General features: G+C 31.9%; 1 protein-coding gene across 1 annotated transcript in view; it reads right to left on the bottom strand.

Annotated features, from left to right (window-relative positions):
* LOC129224431 (CREB-regulated transcription coactivator 1-like) overlaps positions 1-25,136 on the bottom strand; it is a 92,102-nt gene extending 66,966 nt beyond the window's left edge. Inside the window, exons 1-2 of the mRNA XM_054858885.1 lie at positions 25,007-25,136; positions 14,449-14,550 (exon numbers count right to left, since the gene is read on the bottom strand). Coding sequence (XP_054714860.1) covers positions 14,449-14,550; positions 25,007-25,117 — 213 coding nt within the window. The 5' untranslated portion in view covers positions 25,118-25,136. The remainder of the gene's footprint in view (positions 1-14,448; positions 14,551-25,006) is intronic.
* Positions 25,137-27,198: the final 2,062 nt, after the last annotated feature.

Raw genomic sequence — 27,198 nt, 5'->3', positions numbered from 1 at the left:
AAAAACTTTCAAATTGCTCAAGAGTTACTCATAAAACAAAGTTTTTAAAAAATCCCTCTCTTTTGGAACATCTTTTATTTCAAACAGGGTTCGTTGATTTAAATCAGCTTGATTTAAATCGCGATTTAAATCAAGTGATTTTTTTAACAAAATCATTAATTAAAATAAGACTTTATTTTTTTAAATTAAATTTGCATTTTTAGAATGTGTTGCTCTACATTTAACTACACTGCATTACACTATATTAACTTCAACAGGCAAAACTACATAGATCCCTCTTTCTGTGCGTGTAACAGATTTTTACTCTCGCAATACTGCTTTTACTCCAAAATTACAGTTAAGAACAAAATAAATATTTGCAGTTTTTCTTATACACTATGACTAATATAGTTAAGAAAAGTAATTGTTTAACATATTATTTGACAATAAAAACGTACATGATGATGGAAACCTTAAGCAAAGCATAAAACGAAACAAAATCTTATCTAAGCGTTAGAGCGTATTTATAAACCTTAAAAATGTATTAAATAGTTAGTGAACTTAGTTTTAAAAGTAAGCTGAATGAAATCATCTATTGTATGAAATATATTATGTTTAAACATGTAAAGTAATTAATATCAACAAATTTTTGAACATTAAAAAAATTTTTTAAAAAAATCTGATTTAACCCATTTAAATCCGATTTAAATCAAAAAAAATCCGACTTTTTTGATTTTTTTTTAAAAATCAAAAAAATCACGAACCCTGATTTCAAATATCTTTTTCACTCAAAATATCCCTATCACGGCCCCTTCACCCAGATTAAATGACAGCAATTGTCCAGTTAGCTCTCTTTGTCCGTATTGTCCACTTCACTGTTTAAATTACTGAGTCAGAAAGGGTAAAGTACGAGGAAAACCAACTGGATTGTTTATCATATAAAAAAAGAAATTAACTTTTAAATATTTATCTTATTAATTTATTTTTTAAAAAGCTGACAGGGGTTTAATGCAGCATGCTGCAAAATGCAGCTAAATAATCCTTAATAATTTTAATGATATTAATCATAAAATTGCGATTTTGAGTATAAAATTACATTTTCCTTTCTTTAAAAAAAATAGACTACCAAAAAGTAACTTAAGAACAAAAAATAATACAGATCTGAATCTGTAGCGCCCAACCTACAGCCAAAAAGCCATATGTGGCTCATTGTAACATTCAGCGTTGGGAATCAAAAAATATATTCCGGAACATTTCAAAGCAACTGACCGTCTTCCTTTGGTGATACAAATGATTTCCAAAATTTGAAGCCAACCAGTCAGAAATTACGTTTTTAAAAAAACAGATAGATACCCCGTATCAATAAAATAAGCATGTAGTAAAGATTCTGTTATTCTAGGTTTGCAAGTCTCTTTCCTTCTCTACATTTTTCCATGTTATCTAAAACAGTTTAAATATTTGTTACAAATTCTTTTAAATAGTAATTATTTTTGTGATTAATTTGTTGTAATCTGGTTAAATTTGGCATTTATTCCATTATTTTTCACCTAAAATTATCTTAGTAACGTAACCTGTAAATAGTTTCTTCTAATGTACATACAACCCCCTAACATTCGACTGAAGTATACAGTCCCCCCATTTCTGAATGATAAGATTTGTGAATGGAATAAAGAGAAAATATGAAAAATTGGTGGAACATTGTAGGATTTTCTGGATATTTCTTTGCTAGGTATAAAACACCGGGCATCTTGTGAATGAGGGAGAGTCAGTTTTGCTTTCTAACTGTTTAGTCTCGATTTTCACTGCTCTCTGTGAATGAATTAGTGCTTGCGCTGTGATTTTCGAATTGCTGTTCTTTTCACGTATGTTGGATTTAAATGTGCGGTGTACTGAGCAATGTACAGTGTTTAACGATATTCGATTAATTGCTGGATCTTTGCAATTGTTACCTGCTCTATTATTAATATTTGTAAATAGATCTCCTGTGTTTTCTCAAGGACTGTGTCGTCATTTCAAAGAAAGTTTGAAGCTGCACCGGACTCGTAATAATATATTTTAATTTTTTATGTGTTCTTGCTCCTAGATTCATCCTGGAGGCGTGGACCTCAGGTCAATAAAAGGGTGAGCACCACTTATTTCAGTATATTCGAAAAAATGATTTAATTTCTAAAGAGTTTCATGTTAAAACAACCTTTTAAAAAATGCATGGGATTTATCAATAATATTTTAATGTTATCTTTTTAAGTAACGGTTTTGCTAATCAATCCAATGAAAATCTACAAACTGAAATGGTTGCTCTTATGTTGATTGATTGAAAAACTCTAAATAGTTTGGAACAAATTTGCAAAAAAAAAGCCAAAATTTTCACTAAACAGACAGTGTGAAAGCAAAAAATATATATATATGCAATGAAATAAGTGCATTTCATGAAAATATTCTTAAAAGACTAAATATTTCTTTTGAACCTTCAAAATAAGCACAGAATTTAATCGTAAAGCATTCGATTTGAATTAAATTGTGTTCTAAATTTTGTTTTGCACCGTTTGTGTTCCCTGGATTCATGTGTGCAGAACATACTACTTATTAACTCCTAGGTAACCACCTTTTAGGTGCTTCAGATTACAGGAAACTATTTTTTAATAAAGAAAAGTGTGAGTTAAAGACATCGAATAAAAAACCTATACTTTTGTCAAAAGTCTTAGCAAGCATAGACTCACACCTTTTTACATAGAAAAAAGGAGTTCCTTGTAACCCTAAAACACATGTCAGCAATTTTGCACCTTTTAGAAGGTTTAACATTATTATAGACTTTACAGAAAAAAGGATTTTTTTAAATTTCTCTTTTTTCGTAGATAAAAACAGTCTGATAAAACCAACTTCTGATCAGCATCAATCAAAATAATTCTTTCATGTTATTACAAAACTCAAAAGCAGTTTTTTTACAGCAAAAATGCATTTTTTAAAACAAAAAGTAAGCAAAGCGTTTCAATTTTTAATAAGCTGAAATAAAATAATCCTACCCCACGAGGATAATAATAACAGCTAATATCTCTATTCTGATATTCTTGAGCAAGACACTGAAATGAAAAGATTTAAATAATAACAAATAAGTTTTAAAATAATAAATTTCAACAAATGTTTGATCCCAGCAAAACTGCAAATCAAAATAAAAAGCTTTTAATTTTGCAACAAAAGTCTTAGATGCACTTCAACACTTTCAATTTTACTATTACAAGATGATGCCTTTCACATTTACTAAAATACTATTCTCAAAATCAAGAGAGAGAAAAAACAAGGAGCTTGAAATCAAATCACAAAAAATGTCCTATTCTAAACAAATTTTTGATTGATTATCTGATAAGTTGTTAAAAATATTTTGAAATATCAGGAGAAAAAAAATATTGATACACAAATCATAATAATCAAACAAAAATATTGAAGAGATTTTTTTTTTCTCTCTTGAAGGTACCTTAATCAGTGCTGAAATTAAACCAATGAATGAAGTTAACAATAACAAACCACTGTAGTGGCAGATTCACCATGTTGCAACTTCAGGGTCCCCCACATCATAATGGTCCTAAAGAGGGCCAAAAATATGCAGCAAAACATTAATTATATAAACAAAGGGTCCCCCAAAAGTACATTGCAACAGGCTTCCAACCTTGTAAATTCGATACTGAATGAAAGTATACACCTAAATAATTTAGTACATTACCTTACAGACAACATGGTTTTATTAGTATGCATGGATTAATAGACTGAATATTAAAAAAAAAATCAGTCAAGTTTTACATTATGCTTTTATTATTATAAGTGCTACTTTTTTCTTTCTTTAAAAATGTCAGTCTTCAGTAATTTTTCTGGTAGCACATTTAAGTACAGTCGAGCTGGCCTATGAAGTTCAACATTGATTTGGTATAGTTTTTAGTGGCAGTTTAATTAGTAGATAGTTTAAATACCTATACAATGGCCCCTTAAATTTATGGTTTATCATCAAAATTATACTGACAACTATAATGATGCATGAAATACAAATACAATCAATATAAATTTAATCTATAAAAGGCAGCCTTTATACACTATTACTATAGCAATAAAATATACAAGGTGGTTCAAAAAGAAAGGGGAGGTTTCATAACGCTACCAATTTGAGAATATTGGACCTAGAGCTTGAATGAGAGAGTTAATTGTAAAATTTTAATTGGCTACCACTAGATGTCTTTGAATGTTATCACAAGTGTCCCATTTGCTATTAATCCTTCAGTTAGTCCAACTGGCGATCAAGATTTAGCACTCTATGGTTAGCCACCCAAGGTCACCAGACCTAACATCATGCGATTTTTTCCTGTTTAGACATCTAAAGAGTATTATGTTTGTACCCCCTTTCCAGCTAATCTTGAACTGAAAAATTGGATCACTGCAGCAATTGCCTTTGTATGCTATTTAATGCTGCAGCTACAGTGTGCATGGCTAGGAGTTTGAGTAAAGGTGGGATATTGCTCAGGTGTCAGAAGGAACGCATACAGAACATCTTTAGAATGATTAATGCAAAAAAAAAAAAAAATTTGTACCATTTTTACTCTAAGAAATATACACTTTTGGAACCTTACCATTCTTTTTGAATCACTCTGTATTTAACATATATCCAACTCTTATATTTTCCTTTTAATGAACTAAACAGTGTTTGAAAAAATCTTGATAGAATAATCATTTTAAAACTGACAATATTCTTCACCATTATACTTAACTACATGATTTTAACAATTTAGTATCAGTGGGGGAGCTTTGGGAGAAATGGGACACCTATATTTATGCTAAAATAAAATGAAAAATTATGTTTTGCTTATCCAGTAAATGTTGAAGATTACAATTTAACAAGAGTCTAAAGCTGCTACAGCTACTGGACAAGCTATAAAAAAAAAATTTTTATTTTGTTTCAGTATAAATGTAGCTGTCCCATTTCTCTCAACTCTCCCCAACTACCAATTCATCTCAATGAGGATGCAAATAATAATGACAGTTTCCAACAAATTCAATTTAAATTTTTAGTCAATGTATTTTTTTATTAATTTAGTGACTTTCAATTATATTTTCCATTCTTTTTTTCTTCTCTTTATATCTAAAAATATCTTCAATTCTTTTATTTTAAAAAGTAAAACCCAAAGCTCTAGGTTGTATTTATTTGTGTCATATGCACTCATTATTAAAGTATTTTGAAAACACACTAAAAACCAATCGACATACTTTTACACAACAAAAATTAAAATGCTAAGTATATATCAGGGTTTAATTTGTATGAGAGCTCACAGTAACACAGTTCCTGTCAGATTGTAAAAAAAAAGCTATGATTTCAATTTCTTTTAATTAAAAATATCTTTTTAAATTTTGTAGTAAGTTACCGCCCTAAAGCCAGGGCTAAGGCAGAAAAACTTAAAAGACACCGCCAGCTCAGTTATTCCATCCGAGGACTGCAGTTTCGTGCTTTTTAGCACTCATCAGCCCGGAATAGGAATCACATGAGCTGGAGGCGAAAAATCTCTTAAGGGAGCCAAGAGAGCCAAACAAACTGGTAGCTAATGCAGAATTAGCAAACCAGATGAGCGACCGCAGCAATGGTGCGGTTCAACTCAAAGATTGATGGCAAAGCTAAGGTATTTTGTAGTAAGTTTTGTAGTAAGTTCAACTTTGAGTTGAACCGCACCATTGCTGCGGTCGCTCATCTGGTTTGCTAATTCTGCATTAGCTACCAGTTTGTTTGGCTCTCTTGGCTCCCTTAAGAGATTTTTCCCCTCCAGCTCATGTGATTCCTATTCCGGGCTGATGAGTGCTAAAAAGCACGAAACTGCAGTCCTCGGATGGAATGACTGAGCTGGTGGTGTCTTTTAAGTATCTTTTTAAATACTATAGTAGTTGATCAATTTCTAGGGATTCAGATAAGGTAGGATCTAGTATCTCTGACCAACATTTTAAGTGGGATTTTTAAAATTGAAGTGGGAGACATATTACTTTTATTGCTGGAACATTTTGGATAAATATTTATTTGAACAAAGTATTTGCATATCATGTAGCAAAAAACGCATTTAACAAGCATAACATTGCAATTCAACGTTCCATTTGTTTGATAGAAACAATGTGCATCTCATTATTGTAGAGATAGTGATTGTTTTTGTCAAATAAAATCTCCTAATTTTTGCAACATAGGCAAGATTCTTTTTTGAAATCAATCATTTACTAAATGGTGTGCTAATAAAGCACTTTCAATAGTTATCAAAACGGTATCTATGGCTCTAAAAGAAAAAAAAAGTCAGAAAAAGACTTTTTTTGCCGATGAAAGCATTTTGGTACAGCTTCAACGCAAAATAAGTTGAAAATACGTTTTGTTTTGTGCAACTACGAGCATGAGAAATACACGAAATTCCAAAAGGTGCTTGAGCGTTCAATAACCCCAAAGAATAAAGCCATTCTCGACCTTTTCTTTCTGCTTCTTTGTGACTAAATTCCTAGATGCTTCTGTTCATTGATTCTGTTAGCAGTTGAAAATTATCGGAAACCATTCTATTTATATTGGCTATCTTTTTAAAGAAATATGAAGATAAATTTCGCAATCTTTTTCACATATATGTCCGCTGATGGTGATCAGGGAGAACAGACTGCAAAGGGCGTTTAGGAAGAGTTGCTGGAATCGTGCAATCTCGCACCCTAGTGCGAACCCTGTAATTTACAATCGTAACAATAACTACATTTGAAACTGACGTTTTTAATAATTGCAAAAACATTATTGTTTTAATGTTACTTTACCAAAATACTTTCATAATGCGATGTAAGACCAACTTTAACGGCATTGCATGTGATTCAAATCGAATTTAGTACAGATGGCACAGTAGTAGAGTGCAATTACAGAAAATAGGGGGAAATTAACAAATTGAGAAATGTTACCTGAGAAGAAAATTAAATAAGAGTCAAATAAATAAAAAGTCCCCCCCCCCCCCTCCCAATTTTAAGTAGATTTTTTTGCTACTCATTATATAAAGAGCTAGTATCTTAAAATCAGACAATTTGCAGATTTTTACTTCTCCACTTTGCTGTAAAAGCATAAATTTAATTTATACGTATAATTACAGAATATATTTTACAATTCTCTTTTTAAACTGAAAGTTTTTCATTTGATAAAGAATTTTTTAATCTCTTTTGGTTTTTTAATTTACATACATCATGCCTTAATTTTTTTTTTTTTGGGGGGGGGGGCTGATAGTTGAAGCAAAATTTTTAAGTTTCCTATTTTTCTCTGTTTTTAAAAAACATACATACAATTTAGCTACAGTTTTCATTTTCCAACATTCTTTCTCACACCCACCTTTTAGGGTTGAGCCTTTTACAATTGCTTAATAGCTTTCACTTTTAAAAAAAGTCCTAATTTTTAAAATTTAAGTTTTTACTAATAAATAAAGAAAACAGTTGCTACTATCTTAAAGGTGCCGTAACTATTTTTTTCCCCAGAGTGAGTAAGGAGGAAGACTTTAAATAGATAAGAATGGTCAGGTGAAGATAAACTAGAGGGACAAAATCAAAAATAAAGAAGAAAGATTATAGAAGAAGGCAGAATTAATGAAATTCAGAATTTTCAAGGGGATCTTTAGGTTTGAAGTTGAAAAATGAATTGAATCAATGCGGTTTTTTTAATTGATCTAAACCGTGACTGAATCATTGATACCGTGGCTCCTGTTTTTTTCTTTTTTTTTTCAACGAATGTTTAGATTAAACAAAATTTTGGACAATTGAAGCACTAGTATATGAACTGAAGGATAAAGTTCTTTAAGACAAAATCAGTTCTAAAATACATAAACACGAACAAGATTTTTTTTTTTTTCGAATTTGCATTGCAATTTAAGTTACTACATCACCTGTGCTTCATTTCTACTGGTAGAATGGAGTACAATTGAAGACCTTGGTGGAAGAAAAAGACAGCCCCACTTTTTGCCCGGCTTGTGTTTTACATTGAAATTTATGAAGACAAAATTTGTCATTCATTCTGTACAACAACCTTTCTTAATTTGCTTGATAAGTGGAACCCTTTTGAATGTCAACTTTTTTCGTGGAACCCGTTTTTCCCAAACAGTATAGTTTACATGTGTGGGAAACCCATAAATTCATCAGCAAAAGGAGAAATCCCAATAATGCAATTATGGAAACCCTAATTGTGCAACCACTTGAACTCCCACAAGGCTAACTGAGAATCTGCACTGGCAGTCAGAGGATGAATATCACTGGAAGAGTGAACATGTGATTTCATGTATTGAACAGTGATTTACTAAAAACCGAGTTATGTAGTAAATATATCTCTCTTCTCTCTCTCTCTGACACCACTACACATGTAACAACATTCAAGGAATAGTTTGTTTTCAATAAAAGCACTTTTTTTTTTGGTTTAAAAAAATTTTTTGTTTTGACTTGAAAAATGTGATTTCATAATTAACAAATTTCTCTAAACATCAAAAAGAAAAAATGCAAGTTTCCTGAAACCCTTAAGAGATATAAATGGAACCTCCATGGAACCCTGGGGTCCCACGGAGCACAATTTAAGAAACGCTGCTGTACAAGCATGAGACATCTCTAACCAATATTCCATGAAATACCAAAGGAAAGGAGCTGTAACACAGGGGTGCCCACCTAGGGGTGGGGGGAGGGGTCATGGCACAGACTGAGTCATTAAAATTTTTAGGGGGGATGTTTTGAGGGGTATTTTTCCCCTTTTTACAGGTAGCTCTTGCTTTTCGCAGGGCGGTCTTTGAGATATTTAGGGACGTGCACCCTTGCTCTTAGGGGGAGTGGGCACCCCTGTATAACAGGCTACGTTTTAGGAGAAAGTTAAGAAAACCTTTTCCTCTTTTGCTGTATTGTTTTCCAATTTCAGTGTTATTAATCGCAAGACTCGCTTTATTCCCCTATTAAAACCATACATTATTTGTATTACAGTAGAGTCGCTACTATCCGAGGTAATGTAGACCACGACTAACTCAGATAAACGAAAAACTCGGCTAAAGCGAACAGTACAATAAAAAAAAGAAAAAGAGCAGTTATAAATCTGTACTAATATTATAAAGAGAGAGGCAGACTTAGATAAAATGAAAAGCTTTCTGCGAACACAAATCCTAACTGGAAAATTTTCTGCAAATAATTATTTTGCCTAACTCACCCTTGAATGAAAAATTAAATTTATATTCAAATATGAAAGAGACAAAAAAATAGTGCTTTAAATCATTTAATTTTTTTTTACAATAACATATAGTTTGCTTATTTTTCACTAACTGAAGAAAACTGCCAAAACCATTATTTTTTTTTTTACACATGTGCTTTAAAAGGCTTTTGGAGAAAGGCTTTAACAGAAATAAACTCTGGGATTTTCTTAAAAATTCCCTTTTTAAAAAAAAAAAAAAAAAAAAATTTTTTTTTTTTTTTTATTAACGTTAGCAGTTTGAAAAAAAATTTCTGCAGAGCCTAAAATTTTCTGCGAACGTCGTTCGCAGCGTTCGTCTATATTATGCAAGGCTGGAGAGAGGGCGGGTTTTTGTGTGTTAATATGTTCGAGGTAATCTCTGGAACCACTGCACCTATTTGAAAAATTCCTTCACTACAAAAGGAGCTTTCTTACTGAGTGACATAGGCTATAATTCGAAAAAATCTGATAAATAGTTCTTTTTTTACTCCAATTTAGGCCCAAATTTCACATAAATTCCCGAGTATGGGAGTGAAAAATTACTTGCACATATTAATATTATATATCGTTGTTAAGGGTAGAATTTTCCCGAGTTCTAAACAATTTGTTTCAATGCTCTAACTTAATTACGGCAGGAGTAATTTGTGTTTTTTAGCTCGAACTTTTTTAGGCTTAGCTGAAATTTAGACACTACTTTCTTCATTAAATCTATCAATAAAAAGTGAAGGAATTGTCCCACAGTTTTCGACACCATTGGAAAAAGTGACATTTTTTACTCCAGATCTCTCTCGACCTATGGTTGAAAACTTAGCTTCTATCTTCAAAGGAAAAAAAAATTACAAGCGTTTTAAAATCAAATTCGAAAAATGTCATTTTGATTCAGGTTGTCAACCATTTTATTTTCGCGTTTCCACGGTTATGCTTTTTGAATCCATTGTTTCTTTCCTTATTTTGCATTTAATTTCTTAGATTTATTTTATTTAAGGCTACTGTCAATGTGATTTTATACTTTTTTATTTTTTTGGTGAAATATTTATTATTGCCAAAGAAAAAACATCCGCGTCACTCGCAAAAGGGCTGGGTTCCAGTAGCGTGGTCGCTTGGCGCGTTAGGTGCTGAGCTGTTCAGCCTAGAATTGTTGCTTTAAAGCAACCGTAAATGTAATTCATTGTTTTGGCGATTTGTTTTGAAAGAAAAGAAACTTTTGATTTGTTTTTATCCAAGTGAAATGTACGACATTTTCTTCTTTTTTTCTGGCGATGATTTTTAAATGTTCCACTGGATGTTTTTTTTTCGTTAGACCAGAGTTTCTTAAATTGTGTTCCCCGAAGCTCTCTTAGGGGTTCCATGAGACTTGCATGCTTTCATTCCACAACTTTCAAATTTATTGCTTAATATATCGATGAAAACACTTTCCCAAAATTAAAAATAAATTTTCTTTTGCTTTGGTATACTAATCTGAGCTTTATTACCAATCAGCGTTAGGCCCTATAGGAATAATTTCATTTGTCGCCTGAAATTGTGCCTTTAAGATTCAACTTCGAAATTTTTCCAAGATGAGTCATAAAGCACCACTTTCTCACTTTTAAGCACTTCAATTTCGAAAAAATTCCGGGAAAAGCTACTGACCCCCTAATATCCCCAAAGGTAGTTTAAAAGTGACTTCAATGTTGAAAAACTTATGGAAGGACACCCCAAATTTCGTTTCTTGCATCATTACCAAATATTGCCTAAAATTATGATTTTTGACGTAAATTTCAAATAATCTACTAGCCACTCTCCCAGTATCTATGGCAGCAGCTGAAAGCAGAATTTTAACATTGAACGAGTGAGGAACAGGGCCCAATTTCCCAATCTGCAGAGTAGGCAGCTGCCTAGGGCAGCAAAATTTTCAGGGAGGGCAAATTTTGCTTTAGCTACACATTTTTAAATGATTTTTTTATTCTTGAAAGTAAAATATTAGCATTCTTTCATTTTTCAGAGACAATTTTTTCTTGTAATTTAATAATGGTTACTTTCACACATCTAATGAAAATCAAATGTTTTTCAAACATTGTAATTGATCAGGGTAAAACAGTAAATGAAGACGAAAAGCGGGAGTCAATTTCAGAAAGTGTCGTTGCGTTTATCCAGAAGTCCCAACAAAATTGGAGTTAGACGAAGATTTTTAGTGCTATACTAAAGTTTATTCAGTACTGGTTTCTTGAGTGATTGACATTTATTTCCTTTTTTACATTTTTAATATATTTAAAAAATGTTTTCTGTTAATGTTAAGTCTTGGAGGTAAATAAAAATGAGTGACGAGCGAAAAAGGCAGATTTTAAATAAAGAAAACATGCTAAATTAAAAATCTAAGAACAAAAAAGAGTCTTAAAATTTTTTAAAAAGTGATATATATTTTTCAAATGGGCAGTTTTTAAAAGTGGAAACTTAGAACTCTTTGCAAAGTAATCCAGTTAAATTTACTAATAAAATTCTATTAAACAGTGAGGAGTGGTAAGAACATAAATAAGTGAACGTAATAACAGAGGAAATTATTCAAATCGTTGATTCGCAGATGGGAAAAAAATAATAACAGGATAAGGTGCTGTTATAAATAAAGATGACAACTCATAAAATGGTTAACGCACAAGACATTAAAGTTCAGTGCTCATCAAAGATTCAGTCATATAGATATTAAATAACAAGGCTAGAGTTTCGATTTCAAAACAAATTCTAATTTTACCGAATGATAAAACATGAGCCCACACGCATATTATACATACGTACATAACATCTAATGCGAAGGAACGTTAAGTATCATTAAAAAACAATTTTAAAAATTAAAAAAAAAGGAAAAAGAATATGCAGCAGTATTATCTCCAAATTTTCCTAATCGTCAGCAAAATTTACCGAATAAAGAATTTTTCGGGAGATTGCGATGACCTCCCATCGGGGCACCCCTGAATGTAAAACGTCTTCATTTCTTCATAAACTTGACAATTTAAATTTCGGGAACACTTTTTTGCTTCTTTTAGGGGAGAGGGGGAGGCAGATTTTAAATCTGTCTAGCGGCGGCACAGAGATAAATTCGACCCAGGTGATCACCAATTTTAATCAACATAACATACAGTGACATCAAAGTCTCTGGTTTATAAATAACTTTAAAAAATTTTGTAAAAGAAGAGACATTTTAGTTTTTAAGTTAAAAAAACTTTTTCTTTGTAAATTTTAGTGAATTATTAACACTATTTTAGGTAAAACGCATCAGTATCTCTTTTCCTAATCAAGAAAATAATTTAATAATATAGCTCATGCATAAATTCTGAGGTTATTAATCCCTTTTAAAAATACTCAGAATCACAAATAAGCATATCCGGCTCATACAAGGGAACAAGGGGGGCAATTGCCCTCTCAATTTCAACATTAAAGGGACTTCGCCCCTCCACTTTTCTAAGTTTAAAACTAAGGGTTGAATGGAAAATTATAGTTATGATCTATTCACGTGTTTAAAGAAAGCACTGACATAACAAGTGCTTGTTTTTATGCTTTTTTCATGTTATTATCTCGTAAAAATTAAAATGGAACTTTGATTTTTGGGGTGGAAGGGAATCTTCTGTGGCCATTTGGTCCTGCTTTTTGATTCCATTTCTCGAATTTTAGGAAGAAGGTGAATTCATTAATAATGACGTAAAAATTTAATTGCTCAATTTTTGAAGAAAAAAATTAGCTTTAAGGGTGTGTAGCCCACCAAACTTCCCCTCTTCCCCCCGCGCCTCCTTTGACATCCACTTTTTTGGGGCACCAGCTGCCTATGCAAATAGGAGTGTTTTGGTGTTTTATAATAATAAATAATAGTTAGCAGTTAGCAATAATTACCATGGTTTATAATTAAGTCTATTTAATTATCAATTTAATGACAAATGGTTAATGTGATAGTCTTTTTGAGATAAGAACCTGGGCTCCTTCTCAAACAGAACCTTAGCTACGCCACTGCAAACTATTGACAAAAAACTAAGGGTTCCACGAAAAAAGTGAGCATTTAAAAGGGTTCCACTGATCAAAAAAATTAAGAAACACTGTGTTAGACGGATGGATTATGATAGCATAGTTGCTGGGCGAGTTTGGCGATAAACAATAGAGTTGAGGAACTATTTTTACATTTGAAAGATATTATTTGATGTCTTTTTTTGTTTATTTGGCAAAATATTTTAAATTGCAGTAAAAACTACTTCACTCGCTAAATAGAGTTAGTTCAAAGCAACAGTAAATCTAATTTAATGATTTGATGAAAAGTTTCAAATTCCAAAGAAACTTTAATAGGTTTTTTTTTTTTTGAAATGTATGTACGCATTTTACACAAAGAAAAATAATCATTTCACATCAGAGGGGGAGGGGGTGCCAAATTTTTTTATTCAACGGACTTCCATTACATTTTTAGCACGGGCATCGCTGTGCGGGTACTGCTAGTGTAATATACTTAACAAATATAAAATTTGCACAAGTAAACCACATACAATTCATATTATAATCAAAAAGTTTACAAAAAAACACTTTTAGTTTCTCGTAAAGAGCATACTTTATGAGAATTAAGAGTTTTTACATAAAAAAGTCCTTAATAGTTTTTTGTAAATCGAAATATGAAATGTTTTATAGCTCGGTTAAAACGGAAACTCTGAGCTCGGATAATTAAGAATTTATTGTATTATTAAAAATGCATTGGGGGGGGGGATGATTATTGTATGTGCTGCAGCAAGAACAGGACAGATCCAAAACATAACAATTAATCACTCAAAGTAAAATTTCATTAAAATGCCATTGAATTAGTTTCTGGCAAATCCTACCATAATATTAAATATAAAGACAAAATCTTTAAAAAAGAATCTTAAAATTTTTTTTTTATTCTTAATGTCTTTGAAAAATGGAGCTGTCTTCTTCTAGGACCGAAATCTTCAATTGTGAAACATAATAAATTTTAAAATTGAAATGAAAACTGAAAAGCTCAAACATTCAGTGTAAATATTTTCTTCAATATAAGCAGATTCAGTTTCATTTCCTAAAATTGTATGCTGCCTAGAAATCACTGGGAAACAAAAATTCAAAATTTTTGAAACACATCATTTTCCCACCTTAAAATGAAGAAGTGCAACTAAACCGAATCTTTCACTTTACAATTAATAATGAACACAAACCATCGAAACAAGTCACAACATAGTTTAGAAACAACAAATATTTTCTTACTAATGTGGAACTAAAATAAACATCAATATACAGACCTGCAAATCAATGCTATTGTTACTGATTTGGTTAACATTTGGCAAAGACCCAGCACGATATGCTCCAAGGGACTGATTAATGTGCAAATGATGTTTTGGCCCCTAAAAAAATGTTCAAACATATTATGAAGAAAAAAAAAGAAATAGATCAGAGCATTATTTTTTGTGCTTTGAATGAAACATAACACATTACTAAAGAAAGAACATCTTTTATATAAGAATAAAAATGGCACATTCAAGACATAAAACAAAAGCGAGGTCAAATGCCCTAAAGTTGACATCTTTAAATAAAATAAATACTTCAAGCATTATCAATTTTTGAAAATAATTTAAAAAGAGTTTTTCTAAAGAAGGAAGATAGAAAAACTAAGCTTTGGAGCACTTTATCTTACTGTTGCATTATTTGACACAAAAAAATCAAAAATATTGCGCTGGAAAAAGTATAATGTACAGTAAAGTGTATCAAAAAAATTGGTCTTAGAAATTCAAAATGTCAAGTTTTTAAAAAATACTCTACAGACCTAAATACAACAAAAAGCTTTATATTCAAATCAAAAAAACGTTTAAGTATACCACACAAAGCTTAAAATATTGAAAATTTTCTACAAAAAAATCATTTTTCTTAAAAATTAACAAAGTTTTTTCAAAAAATTTCATGTTATCTGATGTAAAAAAAACTTTTGTTTTTATGCAATATTTAGGTCTTCCACGTTCAAAAATATATATATATATATATATGCTTTTCTTTAAGTTAAAAAGTCAAATTTTTCATTATGAACAAATTAACTACATTGAGAGACATGAAAAACGTTTCTGACACTATTCCTGCTGGTTCTTAATTTAAAATGACCTCCTGACTCCGAATATCAGCACTGTTTTCTTCCAGCACCCAACACTTTTTAAAAATGGGGCCTCTATTTTTTTTTTTTTTTTTTTCAGTTTTCGACAATCAAATCGCCAGCAATAGGGCTGGGTGATGTAGGAATTTCTACATCATGATGCATCACCAACCTTACATCGCGATGTTGCGATGCATCACGATGTCGTTTTTTTTTTTTCTTTTTTATAGCACCAGCAAGAAATAATAAAAAAAAAACAGCATTGAAAGTGCAAGATAGCAATAAATATTACAGACATGTGTTTTGAGATTACAATGAGTCTATTTTTTTTAATGCAAAAAGATGTGAGTCTATGAAAGCAATCTCTCCTTGTGTATGTGTGCATTTAAAAAGGGGTTCCTTCAAACACCAAAATACGTGTATGCAATCTTTGTTGCTATTTTGCGCTTAAAGCATTGTTTTTTTTTTTTATTTTTTTTGGTGAATGATTATAAGATAAACTTTGTTCATATCATTATATTTTCCATTTATGATCTTCCACACAGAGACGCCCAGAACTTAAATTTTTGGTTGGGGGGGGGGGGGAGGAATTCCTAATTTGCCAAATGATACTCTGAATTTTATTGAATGACAAAATATGAGCCTAAACAGAAACATGTATCGTATCTAATGAGAAGAGACATTAAACATCATTTTTTAAAAAGGTGATTTCACAATGCCGTCTACAAATTTACCGATTCTTGAGAAAAAAAATTGTCGAATAAGGACATTTTTTGGTAGGTCACAGTAACCTCCCATAGGGGTGCCCTGATTTTCACTAGCGTTTTGAAACAATTAAGAGTCCAAAGCGGCAACAATTGTGGACTGGTGTCTCTACATCGGTACTTGGATTTGTAGTCGGCGCGGTATCGATGCATCAGTTTAGAGAAAATTTCTAAATCAGTTTAATGATGTGGGATGTATACCGGTTATTTGCAAAGCATCACTTAGCCTCAGTCGATAATAATAAAATTGAATTTTATTGCCATTATTTTGATTTGAAGAGGAGCAAAGCATTACATAACCGTTAATATTCTTCTGGGGAGCAAGAGAGATAAAAAGTTCAAAAGCATGAACATTTGTAGCAAGTTAAAGGATTCATGAGGGAATCCCCTCCCCTACACACAGACATACATTTAAAAAATCACCAAAACAATCGTTTTTTCTTGTTTTTTTTTTTCATAATGTATTATGCCAACTTTTTGGTATAAAACCAGAGCATTAGCCTCACTCGTATGAGCTGCAAATCTAAAAATATGTTCAGGTGTAAAAAAATTAAAAAAAAATAAAAATACTGTTGTATACAAATCAATGCCTTCAGTAATAAAACTAACATTCATAAATGTAATTAAGACTGAAAATGAAATTTTGTGTGTATATAACATAAAATTAATGTACATTCATATTTTTGTTTTTGTATTGAGTTTTCATGCTCAGTTTTTGCAAAAATATACTACTTATAAGAATTTTTGTAGAATTACATTTTCCACTAGAAATATTCTATTCACTTTTTTTATAAATATTGATTTAAAATTATTTTGTAAATAAACTATTTTTCTAAAAGTTTTTCGTTCCTTTATGAAAAAAAGCATTTGTATTTTATTATTATTATTTGGTACTACAGCCTAGGGCAGGCCAAGACCATCTCAATCCGTTTCCTCCATCCCGCCCAGTCAGAGACAGATTTCCTCCATCCACTGAGGCCAACAGTTTTTAAGTCTTTTTCGGCACAGTCGAGCCATCTGGTTGGTGGGCGCACCATCTGGATTTGTGAAGGTGACTTTATGGGTTGGGTCCCTACTACCTAGTCTAAAGAGGTGCCCCAGCCATCTAATGCGATTGGCTTTAATAAAGTGGATAATATCTGGCTGTTTATAGAATTTTTTATATATCTCAAAATTATAGAGAGTGCGCCATCTGTTGTTTTTCTGTGGACAGCACCAAAAATTCTTCTCAAAATTTTCCTTTCAAAAACCATCAATCTATCTTCTTCTGCTTTAGTTAACCCCTTCAGTCGGAATTATGAAATATTTGACCAAAAATGTTGATATTTGGTACACAGTGTACTATGGCAAAGGGTATCTTATATACAAAATTTTGAGTTTGTAGGAGAAAAATTAAAAGAGTTATGGCACATCCAATATTCCAAACTTATATTTTTGAAATCAATATTTCATATACAAAAACGATAAAATACTAAACAAACTTCATTATAAAATGTTCTACAAACAATTATAAAACATAATACAGTGAAACCTGTGTAAGTTGACCACCTGCGGTGCACTACTTCAGTGGTCAACTTAAACAGGTGGTCAACTTACAGTGGTTGATTTACATGATAAGGGCTGATTCCGTGCCTGAAAAAAGCGATCAACTTAGACAGGTGGTCAACTTACAAGGGTGGTCAACTTCACAGGTTTTACTAAGCGTTTGAAACGATTAATTAAAGATTATATATTTTTTTAAAAATCAGGAAAAAAACCTCGTTTCTTCAGATGAAAATCCATGGTTGCAAAAATGAGCCACTCTCTATCTCTCAATCCCAAAACGAAAAATTATTTCACAGATTATAATAAGCAGAATGTAAAGAGTCAACTACAAAAAAAATCAACTAATTAAATCAATTATTAAATGATTAGCAGCTGTTTAAAGTGGTTGTCTGGTATACCGGACACCAGGTCTTTGAAGGGGTTAAAGCCCAACACTCACTTCCATAAGTTAGGACTGGTCTTAAAAGAGTCTTGTATATGTTTATTTTTGTACTTTGACGAAGAAGTTTACTTTTTAATTGGCTTTTCAAACCAAAACCAAAATAGCATTTGTTTGCCATAGCCAGGCGGCAATTGATTTTAACGCTAATATCATTGTTTCTAGCAATGACACTTCCAAGATATTTAAACTCCTCAACGGATTCAAATGAGTGGCCATTAACAAAGAATGGGGTAGAATCAAATGATTTATGGTTTATTTAGATATATTTGGTTTTGTCAGCATTAATGCTAAGGCCCATTTCTTTAGAAGCAGCCTCAATAGCGATTATTATTATACTGTAAGAAAATAATTCCATTATCCAAAAGCATATTATTACAGGAATAGAATATGAAAACTCAACACAAGAACCAGAAATATAAATATATATTAATGCTCTATACTATAAACTCATTTATTTTCATTTTCAATCTTAATTATATATATATATATGAATGATCATTGGTGCGATTTCTGTGCAACGGTTGATGCATCTATGATTTTTCTTTCTTTTTTCAATTTTTTTTAGGACGGGAACATAGATTCAGAGCACATACGAGTGAGGCCAATGCTCTGGTTTTAGCTGGGAAAAAATGTTTTAAAAAAACCCAAAAACAGATGGTTTTGAATAATTTTCTAAATATATTTATTAGGGGGGACTAGCCTCTCTATTCAGGAGTTTTTTTTATTTCTCTCAAAATAATTAATTTGTTCATAATGAAATCTTTAAAAATCCTTTACTATGTGGGAGATCTAAATTAAAGGGAAATCTTTAAAAAAGTATGTAAACAATTAGTGGCAGAGATTCGGGGGGCAAGGGGGGGCAACCCCAACCCCTTTTTTTTGGTTTATTTTTTTTTCCCCAATTTAGAAACCAAAACTAGAAATTATTTAAAAAAAAAGCAGAAATGCCAAAATTTTCAGAGCATAATTATTTCAGTAAGTTACTGCCCACTATAGCCAGGGCTAAGGCAGAAATACATGAAATACACCGCCAGCTCAGTCAATTCCTGTGCCGGGCTGATGAGTGCTAATAAGCACAAAACTGCAGTCCTCGGCTGGAATTGACTGAGCTGGCGGTGTATTTCATAATTATTTGTTTTACTTTGTATATCTGTTTATGAAACATTATTTAGCACAGGCAGTAATTTTTAGTTTATGTATCAATTGTTTGGATATTAGTAAATCAATTGTTTCACTTAAACAATACATGCTTAATGAAATAAATTATCACCAAGCGTTTGTGACATCTCAAAATACTTTGGGGTAAATAATTGTAAGTCTAATTCATGTCTACGTGTTTCTTTGGGGAAAGATTTGTGTACAAAATTCATCAAAATCCTAATGAAAACGTGGGCTAAGTTGTTTGATTTACATCAATAACCACTCATCTGCTCTCTAAACCAGCCCTAGCAAAATTTTGTATTTTTCAGTCTTTTTTTCATTTTTTGGCTGCCGCTAAAAGTCCTATGGCTTTTAGTTGTTGTTTTTTGTTTTGTTTTTTGCCCCCCCCCCTCCCTTTTCAGTTCCAATCGCTGCCTCTGTACGCAGTGCAAAATGTAAATAACTTATTCGCCTATTAGAAAAAAAGTAGGTCAATTATCCAGAATGCTTGGGACCATTGTGATCCAGGATGTCTTTATTTTCTGGTTTTCTGGATTGATAAAAAAGCTGGTTGCCAATTGTTTATAAAGCCTAAATTACCATAAAACCCAGTTCTGCCTTTCGGAATGAGAAAAAAAACAGTAAAAGAAATATTAATGAGTTTGGAAACTTTTGAAGAAAGAACCATTTAGAAGCAAAATATATATACTATACAGTATAACCTCGATTTAATGATTGCAAAGGGACTGGTAAAAGTTATCATTGAATCAAGGAGCACAGACACTCAATGCAGTCAAATCCGGACCAGTAGAATGTATCATTAAGTTGAGGAAATCATTAAATCGGGTATTGTTGAATCGAAGTTACACTGCATAATATATACATATTTTTTCAAGACAAAAAAATAATAAAATAAAAATGCTATCTTTCACTAATTTCTGGTAGTATAAATGTCTTAAAAATGAAATAAGAATAGCACATTTCCGAGTGGAAATAGGCAATTTTCGTACTATTGTATGAAAATATATAAAACTTTGGTTTCTAAAATCTTGAAGACTTATAAGTATCGTTAAAATAAATAAATGAACTCTGCACGATCCACTATGCCGAAAATTCAAATAGGTATATTCAGATTTGTCCTGCACTTTTGTATGAGTAGACTTTTGCACTAAAAGGATTTAATTTATGGCTATAAAAACAAAAATTATATTAGAATGCATCAATATTCATTTCTTTAGTGTTCAGTTGGAACGAAAAAGAAAAAACTTCAGGCTTTTAAGTGCCCTTTTAAAGTTTTGTTCAGGAAACATTTTCGGCAATTTTGCTCGCTTGTAAGCTGATCCTCCGAGTTTAAATTTCATTTCTGTACTAAATTTCCTGAATTATATGCTTGTGCACAGGATATTTTTACAGATATTTTGGAGGGGAAAAAAAAATCCTTTTTTTCTTTAAAAAAGGGTGGGAAAATCGGGAAAAAATTTGCCGGTTTTCTAATTTCCTGCTTTTTTAGATAACCGGTAAAAACTTTCTGCACTGTATAGACAACAAATTAAAAGATTATGATATCCTACAAAAACAACAAACAAAATTTCACTGGATATATATTTTTAATATAAAGACAAAAGCATAGGGGAGACCGGGATAAATTGGGGACACCAGATAGAGTGAGACAAATAACATTTTTCCTATAACTCAAGCATTTAAAATTAAAAATGTTCACCATATTTTAAATAACCTGTATGGAAACACTGGGGTCTCGCTCCTGCAACATTTTATCATGAAGGGAAGCTGTAGTTTTGCTGTACACCTTTAGCAAACATAAAAACCTTTTTATGTTTGCTACAATTTTGCTGTATTGTTAATTGTTACCAAGTCTTACTTTTTTGATTTTGATGCACAGCAGACCCTTTTTCTTACGCAGGGTTTATGTTCCACAAAAATGCTGCGTAAATCAAAAACACGTTAATTTCGACTTAATAGTATAAAATAGGGGTTATAGGTTCCATAGATAAAATATTCTCCATTTCAGTGAGAGATATATAATAAGTGTAATGTCTATTTCAATATGTATGGTTATGATAGTCTTTTGGCAATCATAAATTATTTTTCTCTGAAGTTTTAAGCTATTTAAATCTCAGGCTAACATGGATATTAGGGAAAAATTATTATTTTAGCAGGGTAGTGGAACCTTGGAACAGCTTACCGGAAGAGGTGGTAATGAGCAAGGGAGTAGATAGTTTTAAGAGGGCCATTGATCTTCACTGGGGATTGTAAATTGACTAAGACCAGTCTAGCTGGGCCCAGAGCCTGTTGCTGGTCGTCACTTTTGTATTTGTATTTGTATTAACGCATCCATGATCACTTGCGTGACTTCCATGACAAGATCTTCCTTCACTAACAAATCAGAAAAATCATTTGCCGTGGCTCAAAATTTTCAATGTGAACGTTTTTACTTGTGTAACATCGATCTTGGTATTCTCGTTGATTTTGCCCCCCCCCCCTTGTCTTTGCTAAAAGCTCTTCTTCCAGTGAGATTTGAGCTGTGTGAGTGTAATAATTTTACTTCGGAAAAAAGTTCTGGAGGCAATTGCAAAAAAATGTTTAAGCTTGCTTCTTTAATGCAGTTTATCGCATGTTATCTGCAATATCCGGAGTTTGAATTTTAAAAGAGGTGAAAATTTTAGTTGTTTGCAACGCCGCTTCGGAGTAAAAAGTAAAATAAAAAAATCAAATCTTTAAACCGTGTGTAATCAAATCCGCTTAAAAATGAACGTCTACTGTATTTAAAATTCAATGATCAATATCAATACCTGAATTTAAGCTGAAATTTTCATAATTGCATGCATGTAATTTTTCATTAATAAATTCTGCCAGTTTCGAATATTTTGATTTAAAAATTCTATTTCGGGGGTATAGTGCGACAAGTTAAAGGGGATATAGTGGGACAGTGCCCTATTGTTCCTCTAACAATCCCCACTATTCAGAAAACATATTAGAATAATGAAAACTCAACGTATTTTAAAGCATCAAGATTTAAAGTTAATTTATTCATGGCACACTCATGCTCGAAAACTTATTTCTGCAGGTAAAGCTTGACCATGGATAGATGGCGGATGACTTTGAAGCAAAACATCATTTGTATCATTCGTAATAGTTAGAATCTGCCAGAAAATACCGAATAGTAAGAGGTGCGGTCTCGTTAATCCTATCTATTCCAAAATAATACGAAAAAACCTATTGCAAATGATACGAATGATGTTTTTGCTTCAAGGTCATCCGCCTTCTTTTCATGGTCAAGCTATACTGCCATTTACCTGCCCATGGCAGTACAATAGGGATACTGTCAGCCTCACTTAATCGGGCAACGGATAAACGAATACCCCGCTTACAAGGGCTCCCATATAGGGGGGCAAGGTGGTCTTGAGCCCCCCTAGAAATTAGAACTTCCTTGCTTTTAGTACTTTTTTCCTTGCAAAAATATAAAAACATTTCTTCTCCAGTCATTAATGAATAAGTTATTTAAAATGTCAAATTTTAATGACTCGAATCTGTCCTGAAATCTGCTTCCATGGGGAAAATATCCTGCTAAACCATGGTTAAAATATCTGAGCCCTCTACCCCCTTACAATTTTGCATATGGGCGCCCATGCCTGCTTATACAAATAAAACATACCGGAAACCAATATTTTTCCATAGACGCAATGTTAAAGATCCCCGCTTAATTGAATAACTTCCCCGGAAAATCGAGAAATATTGATCAGCTTTCGCAAATATTTTTGCTTGGAAAAATTATGAATAAATTAGAAATAAATTAAGTAAGAACAATCATCGACGTAAAAAACATAAAGTACCTAATATCTTTTACCATCAACGGGGAGAAAAAAAACATTCATATTCTATCAAAACATTTTCACTAGTCTAAAATTTCTTGTCTTTGCCGTTACAAAAAAAAAACAATATATAGTGCTGTTGATAGTCGAATTAAATAACACAACGAAATATACACATTTCAGACGATAATAAATTGATAAATATCAAATGTAAAACATGATAGGGGAGGAGGGGGAAAAGAAAGTCAGAAAAGTGTTCCCAAAAGACCTTGAGCGAGCAATCAACTTTTATGAAATTTTTCAAAATATAATGTGCTGAAAAATGGTGCCAAAACAAAGATTACGTAACTCAAGTTGTAAGTTACTTTTTAAAATTTTCATACACACTTGTTGCATATATTAATTATTAAACTATTTTATTATTTATTTAGCTTATTTCAAAAACTTTTTACTAATAACATGTTTTTTCCTTGATACCAGCTGCTGATTTAATATTATTACGTTTCAAGACAAATGTTGTCAATTTTAAAAGGTAAGAAATATTTTCCCACCTATATAATCGATAATATTTCTTAAAACTGATAATAATCGATTAAGCAGGGCCGATAGTAGCTAGGATACGGAGAGAAAATTCTAATTCTGCAAAGGGTCAAACGGAAAACTTTTGAAACCCCTGCTGTAGGCATCAAACTTGACGCGTAGGTTTGAAAATCTAGGAGTCAAATCAAAATTTTTAGTCTTAAAATGTAACTAACGACCGGTTATTTCTAACACTGTACCTATTTGACCACAAAAATTAGTAAAAGAAATATTTTCAGCTAAAATACATGTTTAATTATACTTAAAAATATTTAATACAACAAAATTCAAAAAATAATTATAAAAATTTTCTTGGTGTGAGTATTTCCCTCACAGTGCGAGTTTTGGCGGGTTAAAAATATAAAATTTACTTTATTACCAAGACAAAAAGTAATCAAGTATGCTGGTCGCAGAATTGCAAAAGATGGAAATTACTCAATGCACAAAATTTGAGATTACCAATTCTTTAATTTACAAAATACTGCTCCACTCATTTGAACTTGAAGCTAAAATTTCAACTAGAAAATATAGGCTATACTATTATTATTAAAAATATACTCATCAAAAATTTTTTTAGTTACTTCAGAAATTTCAAATGTAACAAATTTAAATGCAAAAATACAAGAAATAGTAAGCTGAGAAAATTTACTGAAATAGAAACATAAATGCATTATGAAAGATGAAATGAATTACAAAAAATTTCAATAAAAAAACTTGCAATATGCATAGCAATTACATGTACAAACACTGAAAACTAAAAAGGTGAATATTTTTAATTTATAAGATTTCATCCATAAAGATTTCAGACTGTGCAGAATGAAAAAATAAGTATTGTATTTGCGATTCTACCCCCCTCCCCCCCATACACACATATAAAGATCAAAATTTTGCTCCGGGAATAATTTTAATGTTTACTTTTTCATGTTTTTCAAACTCTAGGATCGAAGTTGTTGTTGTTTTTTGTAATAAAAAAAATCGTTTAGCCGTTTGTTATTCTAGTATTAATGCATGCAAAACACTTAAATCGAGTATAATTTACTTATCAAAACAAAATTTACGACATAAAAAGAAGTATTTCTTTCTGCACCAACTTACCACCAAAATAAACAAATCACCTCAAGACATTGCAGTAAGGCAATTGAAACGGCGGCAAAATTTATGAAAATAGTGTTCGCGGATTAAGTACCAGCCAACAAATCAACATAACAAATACATACATTTAAAAAATATATCATTTTAGACGGAAATATATTTAAAGGATGTGTATTAAACTTTATTGGTTCCTTCCCCAACACCAGAATTGAATGTTGTGACAGCATAACACTAGACATACACAAACAAAATTTGTTGTGGTGTTCGAAGGCCAAGGATGAGGAAAACTTGGTCCATCACCATGTAAAGTGATATAATGGAACTTACTCTTGTAGCACCTATGACTTCTTTCATAATTTGTTCAAAAGCAGCCGTTTCTTCAGCTTGCTTTTGATTATGAAGAGCTATTTTCTCACTAAACTTCCTCGGATTCGCCATCACTAAGCTTTGCTAATACCTACATACTCTGCAACCCAGTAAATATGCCTCAACGTGAGAATCAATAAAAAATAAAAATACAACTGAGACGCAGTAAACAAATATGTATCCACACTCGTAGTGGGTTCAAGTTAACAAGCTTTTCATGACAATACGACATCGCTTCTTTCCTCTAGCAATTAAAGTCAGTGGGGAAAAAAAAAATACATGTAATAATTGATCTGTTAGATAAGGATTTATTTTTTTTAAATATCGAATCAAATTGGATTCTGCGGATGAAAAAGTTAAAAATGTGATGTTCAAATAGCTAGCTTTCAAATATTAGCAATCCTTAAGCGAAATTCAATATATTAGTAAAGAAATACAAAATATTAGTAATCCTCCGGAGGAATTCAAAAGATTCGCAATTCATAAAAACATTAGTAATGTTAATGAAATGCAAAAGCTTAAGAAAAATGCAAAATATTTGTAATCCAAGAGAAATTCAAAAGATAAGTAAACTTTAGAGGAACTCAAAATGTTAGTAAAGAGAAATTTTTTTTTGAAAAATTCTAAAAAAAACTGCGCTCTAGTTGAAAACAAAATATCTTCCTTTGAAGATGAATAGGTAAGGATATTTTAGAAAGAGCAAATTTTTCCGATTTTTGAAAGTTTCCAGTTTGAATTAATTCAAAGTGCTCTTTGTTTTCAACTAGATTTCTGTTTTCAGTTGAAATATATTTTCTCCCAAGATTATTTTGAAATTAAATTTTTTTGTATAAAAAAAGTCGTCAATAATTCTTGAAAATATGTGAAGACTTCATGTTTATTCACCACTTCATGATTTCGGTAATGGATTGAAACATGAAATGAAGGGAAATGTTGATGAAGGGAATAAGTAGGTTTAGAAAGACAAGTAACATTAAAACGTTTCTTCGACGTTTCATCACGTTGCTGATGGTTGATACATCGTTTCTGTTTTCCAATCAATGTACTAAAACGTTGATGTAAAGATTCGTTTTCGTTGCCATTTTACTAACCTTGAATATAAGACAAAAGAAACATAGAAACGTTTCAAAACGTTGCCTAAATTCCGTCAAGTCAGCTTTTTTTGTCTACTGAGATGATGTGAACCTGGAGTGAGCGCTTTGCGGTTACGTGACACAATGACAAATCAGGCGAACTTCCTTCTGCGTGTTTTCTTTTCTGAAAATTTTCCAGTTTTTTTTTACTGCAATTTTTTGAAATCTAATAATTTATTACTTCAAGCAAGTATTTCACCATGAATATACATAAGCACTTTAAATCTGAAATCGCGTAACAAGCCCGTCATTTCAGGATTTTTCGGGGGGCGGGGGGTGAGCAGAGGCGGACTGGGTCCCCCAAGAGTGCGCCAACCTTGACTCCCTAAGGGTACAAAAAAAAAAAAAAAGTGCACAAAGGTTTGAGAACGGCAAAAAAAAAAAGAACGAAAGCACACCAGATTTGAGGGCACAAAGAAACGAAGGCGCACAGCTTCAAGGGCGGAAGAAAGAAAAACGACGGTGCACAGGAGGCAACGAAAAAGAAAAGCTCGAGGGCGGGGAAAGAAATAGAAGTCGCTAGAGCGCAAAAGAAATAAGTCGCACAGATTTGAGAGTGTCCGAAAGAAGAAAAAAGTGAAGTTGCACAGGTTTGAGGGCGAGAAAAAGAAAAAAGGCGCCCGCAGATTCAATCAAGGGCGCAGAAAAAACCCGAAAGCACACAGGTTCGAAGGCCTAGAAAATATGAAAGCGCACAGATTCAAGGGCGCAAAAAAATGAAAGAAAGAAAAAAGCGAAGTCGGTCTTTTTGCTATAATTGAATAATCTGGTATATATTGTATAAGGTCGCACAAGTTTGAGGGAGCAAAAGAAAAAAAAAATTGAAGGAGCAGGGAATAAGGCTTTCGAGGGAGCAAAAGAAAAAAAACGAAGGCGCAGAGAGATACGATCGAGGGCGCACAGGCGAGAGGGTGCACCAGTCCAAGGGCCGATGAGCAGCAGGGTCAGTCCGCCCCTGGGGTAAAGGGCATGAATTCAATACATTTAATAGGAAAAACGCATCAAAATACAAGCAAAAAT

This window comes from Uloborus diversus, chromosome 6 (assembly GCF_026930045.1).
Source record: "Uloborus diversus isolate 005 chromosome 6, Udiv.v.3.1, whole genome shotgun sequence".
NCBI lineage: Eukaryota > Metazoa > Arthropoda > Arachnida > Araneae > Uloboridae > Uloborus > Uloborus diversus.
Note: the sequence above shows the minus strand (reverse complement) of the source record. Positions and strands in the feature narration are given on the sequence as shown.